Below are 8565 nucleotides of genomic sequence, written 5' to 3' on the forward strand. Positions count from 1 at the left end.
GAGACTGTCAAACTCATCTTAATCATGTGAAATATTTTTAAAAGTAAATCATTCTTTGGATCTTTATTTTTGGGGGCTACCAGTTGTCAAACTCAGGACATTGTGCTCACCAGGCAAGTCTTTAGTCTTCGAATACTGTGGTTATCTTTCTCATTCAAGGTATTTGTACAACGTGTACACTAGTTATTTTTAAGATGACATAAGATGTAACTAATTGTCAGGTCTCACAGTACCATGCCTTCATGGAGAAAAACTTTTTCAGTCCACCCAGTGATACTCAAAGATAATTTTTAAAAATTTGTTTATGTAATTGCAGATTCATGAAGAAAATTTCGAAATTACTACACTACGGATTGATGTTACCACTGACGGAAGACATGCTGAAGTAGAGTTCACAACTGACTGGCAGAAAGATGCTGAACGCAGAGATCTGACTATAAATTCCATGTTTCTAGGTAATATATGGAGATAATACTTTAATACACTCTTATCAGACTTTTCAAGTAGAATTTGCATAATTTCTTCTAAGAGACAGTGGAGCCAAAATCCCTCAGATAGTAACTGTTACTCAGAGACCATAAAATGAAGGTGTTGATGTTAGTTTCCTTTGTAGGGTTGTGAGGATTAAGGGAGCTAATAATGGTCATTGATTAGAACAGTGCCTGCCACATTTACACAGCCTGTTAGTTTATGAACTGCATCTAAACAGTATAAGAAAAATAACACAGTGTATACATACACCCCAAGTCTTTTTTTTTTCCTCTGCTTTATTTTCATGCATGCACTCTTTCCTCTCTTCAGGGCTTCTGTCGTACAGTGGTGAGCAACTTTGGCATCTTTTTATTGTGAGCCTACACACAACCTTAAATCCTTTCTTAGCATCACATCTTAGGAAACATCAGTAGTCAAGTTGGCATGTGAGATGAAACCTGTTGGGTAGCTTAGTTTCTATGTTAAAGTGATGAAAGATGAATTAGGTTAGTGTTTTGGTGCATAATTCATCATTTATCTGTACTTTAAATTTCAGGTAAGCCCTTTAAGATTTGCTTCATTGGCTGGGGAAGACACTTCTAGGATCCCTTTCTGATTACATTAATAACAAATACCTTGTCTAGAGTACCTTAGGTTTTAGGTGCATAAGTAGACATCTGATGTATTTCTATCTCATTTAACTTTCATAGAAACTTCATAAAGTGGATATTAAGTAGCTTTGCTTAGATTATAGAGCCATTATGTGAGCCTGGGTTTCCAAAGGCTATGCAATTTATGATCATAGGGAGCCCAGTTGGTGCATATTTTCTCTTTATAATCAAAGCCCCGGATGTTTTATTTCTTTTTACATTATTCATAAAGTGCTCCAACTAATGTAATGTATATAGTCTTGTCTAGCTTCCTGCAGGCATACTTATCTAAAAGAGAAAAACTAATATTTTTCAAAATACTCTTTTCCAAGGTACTATTTTTTAAAATAAAAGCACTTAACAAAAAAAAAAAAAAAAAAAACATAAGTGCTGGGCACGAGGGTCACTGTAGAGTTCTTTCCCCATTACTCAGGTTTTAAGACACAACAAACTTAATAAAAAAAAAAAAAAAAAAAAAAAGACAGTGTCTCCTATGTAGTTCAGGCTGGTCTTGAACTCACTGTGTAGCCCAGGCTGGCCTCGAATTTGTGGCAATCCTTTGGCTTCAGCCTCCCAAATGAGAGGATTATGGATGTGTGCCCACCATACCTGGCAAAAGCTGTTCTTGGTACTAGAGTTTTCTAACTTTTGCTGACCCCTTATAATGCACCAGGTGCTGTTTTTAAGTACATTACATAAATTTAGTCTGTTTAATAACACTATAAAGCAGGTACTGCTATTTAATACAGGTGGCTTGCCCAGCGTTATGCAGCTTGTAAACTGTGGCATCAGGATTCTAACTGAAGCAGCCTGGCTCTAGAGGTCATGCTGTTTACCATGACATTATTCCCTGCAGCTCAACTTTATTTCATATTGTTACTCCCTGTATCTTAAAAGAATGACAATCAGACAAGCAGAATATATACTAATGTGTGATATTCACTAACCCTTACTTTTAGCTAATTATTTTGACTAGGTTTAAACCTAATTGGACCAGGCATCAATACTTCTGACTTTTATGACTGGTTACTTTGTATCCCAAGCCATTATTTTTGCTTTTGCCATATTCCTTTTTCCTCCAAATTAAGATATTTACTGAAAAACAGCATTTCTAGGCTCATCAAGGACAATTAGGCACATTTTATTAAGATAGGCCATATCGTTTCTTTGTTATCATATTTTTATCTATTTTTTTGTTTTCTTTTTAAATGTGGAGCCTTTTAAAATTCCCATATATTTCAAGATGGTTCCCCTTTTAGCACTCTCCCTTGTGTACAGAACCAAAACAGTGGATAAAGCAAAGCATTTGGTCTTAAGTTTGAAAGTACTGTTCTTTTTGCAGTGACCAAAGAGCATTCAATTTTAAACTTCATTAAACTGACAAGTAGTTATTTTTTACAAGTAGTGACAAAGCCTCCTGTCCCTGATGCCAGAGTGAAGCATCTCACAGGACCATTGACCTCACTTGGATGAATGCTCTGAGACAGTGTTTTTCTTTCTTTTCAGTCCCTGGAGTGACCAGCTGTCTCTAGGACAGAGATTTTACCTAAGAGAGGTGATTTTCAGAACTAGGTAAATGCCCCACTAGGATGAATTACTCAAGATTTTTAAAATGAATATTTTAATACCCAAGATTTTTAAATGAATATTTTGTCCAGTTTCTTTAACAAGAGAAGATAAGTGGGGGCTTTCGTTTGCAGCATTTGTGAACAGATTCATAGTGGTTCAGAATTCACAAATGTACTAGGGTGTATGATGCACTCTCTTGACTTTTGATGAACAAGAGTTACCAGCCTTGCCAAACAGTTATCAAATGTTTAGATATTAGCCATTCTGAAGGCAATCTGAAAAAAATGATTTTTCAAAAATTTGTTATTTCATATGACCAAAGTTGAAAATCTTCATTTTAAAAGCAGCTTTTTTATTTACTTTATATATTTTAGCCTATTTTCTACTTTATGTGATATTTATAGGAGCTTTTACATATGATGGAAATTATCAATTTGTCTCTGATGAGTTATGTATACCTTTTCCTAGAATGTCTCTTAGCTTATGATTTTCTGCATGATCGTATCGTGGCTTTTTATCAATATATAGTTTTCTTTTTTTTTAATGTAGTTTATTTTTTCTGGTTTTCTATATATTAATTTGAAAATCAGCTTGTCTGATGTCTTGTCCCTGTTCTACTTCATATAGTTCTGGGGCATTTCTGTTTAGTTTGTTCTTGGAGTCTTTGTTAAAGTCACTGTAATGACAGCCTTTTATTTTGGCTTCCATTTGGTAGTGACAAGTATGAATACTATTAGTGTGTGTGTTTTAATTTTGTGACTTAACCTTGCTGAACTTTTCACTTGTCATAGTTCTAAGCTGACCTTTTGTGTCAGTCTTGCTAATAATGATTTTTCTCCCCTTTGTTCTAATGAATAGGTTTTGATGGTACCTTATTTGATTACTTTAATGGTTATGCAGATTTAAAAAGTAAGAAAGTCAGATTTGTTGGACATGCTAAACAGAGAATACAAGAAGACTATCTTCGAATTTTAAGATATTTCAGGTAAGATATTTCAAAAATAAAATTTTTAGTATCAGCACAGTTCTAGTCAGGTACAACACACAGCAGGTAGGTATATAAAGTGGTGAGTATCTCAGATGTCTTTTTCCGTGATGACTAAATAGCTTCTGACTTATGAGATGTGAAATACTACTTCATGCTCCATTTTCTTTCCTAAAATATCCACATATTTATTCTATGTGATCTTTTCTAGGAGAAAGTTTTAAGTCATTTTTAAATGTCCATTTTCCTCACTAAATTTTCTTTAATTGAGCATGTCATTTGGGCGCTTACCTATATCAAGCATTGTGCTAAGTGAAGTGATTGTAGTAATAAATGAGAGAAAGTCTGCCTTTGTGCAGCTTAAGGTCTCATGTAATGGTATAGCTCTGATACCTCACTAGAAAATTGTATTAGAAGAAAATCCTGTTAAATGACTGGTATATCAAAGTAGGTACTTCAAATTTGGATAAAATTGATAAGTATGAAATGCATAAGTGATTTTATAGGTAGCAGTGATTTTTATTTTTTAAGATGTTTATCTTTTGACACATAAAAGCAAAATTTACATATTTATGGGTCACCATAACAATGTTTCTGTACATACAGTGTAACATTTAAATCAGATTAAGCATTTGTGTCTTCAAACATCATTTCTTTATGATGGAAACATTCAGACTTGTAGTGTTTTGGAATATATATTAATATTCTCTCATAACAATCACCATACTCTACATTGGTATATTAGAGCTTCTTGCTCTTAGCATCCATTGATTAGCATCCCCCATTATCCCTTGCCACTAGTAACCATCATTGTGTTCTCACCTATAGATCCACTTTTGTAGATTCCACCTTTGAGTGAGATCATTAAGTACCTATTTTTTCCATGCCTGGCTCATTTCACTTAAAATAATGATATTCATTTCTGTCCATGCTATTGAAAATGACAGGAGTTCATTCTTTTTCTGTGGTTGAATAGTGTGTCACATTGTATTTGTCACATTTTCTTCATTCATTAGTTTAGTAACACTTGTTTCCATTTCTTAGTTATTGTGAACAGTGTCAGCAATAAACATGGGAGTGCTGACTTCTCCTCAGCACTGATTTTCTTTAGATAGAGACCCATAGTGGTGCTGCTGGATCATACAGCAGTTCTCTTTAGCTTTCCGAGACCTCTCTAATGTCTTCCATATGGATTTGGTAATTTACATCCCCACCAACAATGTGAAATTTCTCTACAGCTTCTCTAGCACTTGTTATTTGTCTTTTAGGTAACACCACTCTTACTAGCTTAAGGTAATACCTCATTTTGGTTTTGACTTGCATTTCCCTAATAACTAATGATGTTGAACATTTTTGAGCATTTTCCTTTTTTGGCCATTTGTATGTCTTCTCTTAATAAAGTTTTTTTTTTTTTTGGTACTGGGGATTGAACTCAGGACCTTGTGCTTTTGAGGCAGGCGGCAGATCCACTGAGCTAAGTGCCCGGCTGTTGATCACTTTTAAAATTAGGTTATTTTTTCACTACCAAGTTTTTGGAATTCATTTTATGTTCTGGTTATTAAACCCTTGTTAAATGGGTAGTTTGCAAAACTTATTCTGGAAAATAGTCTTATTTCCTTAGCAAACTTTCTTTTTTAAAGAAACTCTTCTAACTGGTTGGTTTGTCTCTAGTAATACACATTTTTTCCACTGATACAACTAGTCTTAGAATATTTCAGAACAGATTTTGTCAGTAAATCCTGTTTTCTAAACTTGAGTATTTGCGAAGTTTTTCCTACAAGTATCAGAACATAGATCAAGACTTAGTTGTAGTTATTTAGGTTTTAATTTGGAGCATGAATGAATTTTAAGGCTATGAATGGTAGAATGGATGTACTGTAAGGCATTCAGTTGTGACTTTGTATGAAATATATTACAATGCAACAGTACATTTATATTAATGTGTACAGACAGGCAAACTTTGAGGATTTAAGACTGTTCAGGTACGATACTAAGTTTGGTTTTGGTGATGTTAAAAGACACTCTTACACATCTACTGTAAATACCAATTCAGGAATTGCATTTCTGGCCATTTTGTGCATCTCAGTCAATGGCTGGAAGTGAAATTGAAGTCTGGGAGGTTCTAGTTCTTGCTGACCTTAAAAAGTTTACTTAAATAGTAAGTATTGGGTTTTCTTGGGGGGAGGGTGGTAAAAAAAGAGAATTTACCACATCATTTCTAAGGTGTTTCCTAGACCTAATTCTTTTCTTCTTTCCCATTAAATATGTATGTGTGGCAGTAGTAATGAAAAACAGACTTCTCGTGGTCAGCTCATATACTTGACGGTATTTGTCTTACAGGTTTTATGGAAGAATTGTAGACAAACCTGGTGACCATGATCCTGAGACACTGGAAGCAATTGCAGAAAATGCAAAAGGCTTGGGTGGAATATCAGGAGAGAGGATTTGGGTGGAAATGAAAAAAATTCTTACTGGTAACCATGTAAATCACTTGATTCATCTTATGTATGATCTTGGTGTGGCTCCTTACATAGGTGAGAACAAGTTACAAAATGTTTTAATATTTGTAAATGAAACATCTAGTTTAAGATTTCATTAAAAAAGTGACACATTTAGGTAAAGAATTCTTTGTAGAGACATGGTGTAGTTTAAAAACTCTCAAGATGAATTAGGGTAAGGGCATCTTTGTCTTATGGGGAACAGCTTAAAGTGGGCTCTTGAAGTTTGATAAGGCTGTGCCACTTACAGCTTTGTGACTTAGGTTATTTTCAGCCCCGTTTTTGATCAGAAATTAATCCATCAGGAGACTGAGATAATAAAAGTATTTTTAGAAGAGTGCCTTATACAGAGAAATGAACTAATAAATATATGCTTAAAATACACAAAGTACAATGGGGTTATATGGTTTATCACACTTGGGACAACTTGAATAAAATAGGGCTATGAATATTTTATATTCAAAAAGGTGTTTGATTATACTAAGTACTGTTTGTGACTGACATCACCATTTTCTCTGGACCTCCTGATATAACTTGCTGATGGATACAAGAACATTTTAAGACTCCCCTGGAGTTTTGAGAGTGACAGTGGAGAAGACTGAGAATCGGACTGGGCTAATAATGAGTCCCAATAGTAGAGCATTTCTATATAATAAAATAGTGGTTGGTTTTAGGATATGTATTTTCTCCCTGAGTAAAAACATGTAAAATACGCTTTTGTCCCCACAGGCTTACCTGCAAATGCAAGTTTAGAAGAATTCAAGAAAGTCAGTAAAAATGTTGATGGTTTTTCACCAAAGCCAATGACTCTTTTGGCTTCATTATTCAAAGTACAGGATGATGTCACAAAATTGGATTTGAGGTTGAAGATTTCAAAGGAAGAGAAAAACCTTGGCTTATTTATAGTTAAAAATAGGAAAGACTTAATTAAAGCAACAGATAGTTCAGAACCGCTGAAACCCTATCAAGACTTCATTATAGATGTAAGTATATACTAGGTTTGGTCAGAAAATGACAGTTTGTTAACATTTCAACAAAAACCTACAATTCTGTGGATTACTTTAAATGAAAAATTTCATGGCAAGTATTTATCACTTACATCTCAGGATAAAACTATGAGTGTTCAAAGTGTGAAGAAACTAAATGTCTGTCTGGTCCTTAGTCTAGGGAACCTGATACAACTGGCCGTGTGTGTGAACTACTGAAGTACCAAGGTGAGCATAGTCTTCTAAAAGAGATGGAGAAGTGGTCCATCCCCCCATTTCCTGTGAGTGGCCATGACATCAGGAAAGTGGGCATTTCTTCAGGAAAGGAAATTGGGGCTCTGTTACAACAACTGCGTGAACAGTGGAAAAAAAGTGGTTACCAAATGGAAAAAGAAGAACTTCTAAGTTATATAAAAAAGCCCTAAAATTGCTAAGATTTGGCTATTAAAAAGTGGAAATTTTGGTAAGACTGTCTACACTCCCTTTACCCCATCTTTTTTTTTTTTTTTTGGTACTGGGTATTTAACTCGGGTTCTTGCGCTTGCAAGGCAGGTGCTGGAACCACTGAGTTAAATCCCTGGCCCATATCCCTTTTAATGATTTAAGAAACTAGCAGAATTGAAGCCAGTGTGGAGGGCCTCCTTAGAAGAACTCTTTATTTTGTAAATAATCTGATTTACGTCACAAAATCTTATACTTCTTTTGGAATACCTGCAACTGAGAAAAGTCCAGTTGGCATCCATCTATCTGCATAGTTTCTAAATGAAAATTTTGTTTTTGCATAAGGCAGTACTAAGATTTTTAAAAAGTAGCAAGTGTCAAGTCAAATTTTCATAAAACTGTATAAAATATGAATAACAAGTAAATATGAATAACAAGTATATCCTGGGTGGCTGACATTCATACTTTTCTGTTGTAAGATTCTTTACCTATGCACGCAAAACCTGGTAAGTTATGGGATTAACTTGAGGATTACTATTATTTTAATAAAATACTCCCTCTGGTTTTGGAAAGTAAATGTGTGCATGTGGTACTTGAGAGTATCAGGGGTCATATAATAATTTAATTTTAACTTCTCTTACTAATTAAAAGTATAGGGGTTACTTTATATATTTATGCCCTAAATCCTTTCAGTAGGTAAACCCAGACATAGAACACAAAGTATATTTCTTTTAGCTATTACATTCTGACATTATATACTTGGTTTTTCATTTCTGCATAGCCAGTTATAGCATCTTTGCAAATACCCAGTTTTGGACCTTGGTAAAACAATATTTAAAAACAGATCAACCTAAGAGAAAGTGTGACAGACTTGCAAGAAAGGCAGCCCCGGAAACAACTGCACACAGACAGGTCAGTAATTAAGTGAATTATAAAATATAGTGAAATATATAAACCCAATATGA

General features: G+C 34.3%; 1 protein-coding gene across 5 annotated transcripts in view; it reads left to right on the forward strand.

The window, feature by feature from the left end:
- Trnt1 (tRNA nucleotidyl transferase 1) overlaps positions 1-8565 on the forward strand; it is a 95136-nt gene that overhangs the window by 60613 nt on the left and 25958 nt on the right. For all 5 annotated transcript variants that reach the window (XM_033757096.1, XM_010629946.2, XM_010629947.2 and 2 more), the window contains 6 exons: positions 317-455; positions 3549-3675; positions 6016-6209; positions 6903-7156; positions 7336-7387; positions 8382-8512. In XM_033757096.1, the coding sequence (XP_033612987.1) occupies positions 317-455; positions 3549-3675; positions 6016-6209; positions 6903-7156; positions 7336-7387; positions 8382-8512 (897 nt within the window). The remainder of the gene's footprint in view (positions 1-316; positions 456-3548; positions 3676-6015; positions 6210-6902; positions 7157-7335; positions 7388-8381; positions 8513-8565) is intronic.

Source organism: Fukomys damarensis, unplaced genomic scaffold, assembly GCF_012274545.1.
Source record: "Fukomys damarensis isolate Sample0158 unplaced genomic scaffold, DMR_v1.0_HiC HiC_scaffold_28, whole genome shotgun sequence".
Lineage (NCBI taxonomy): Eukaryota > Metazoa > Chordata > Mammalia > Rodentia > Bathyergidae > Fukomys > Fukomys damarensis.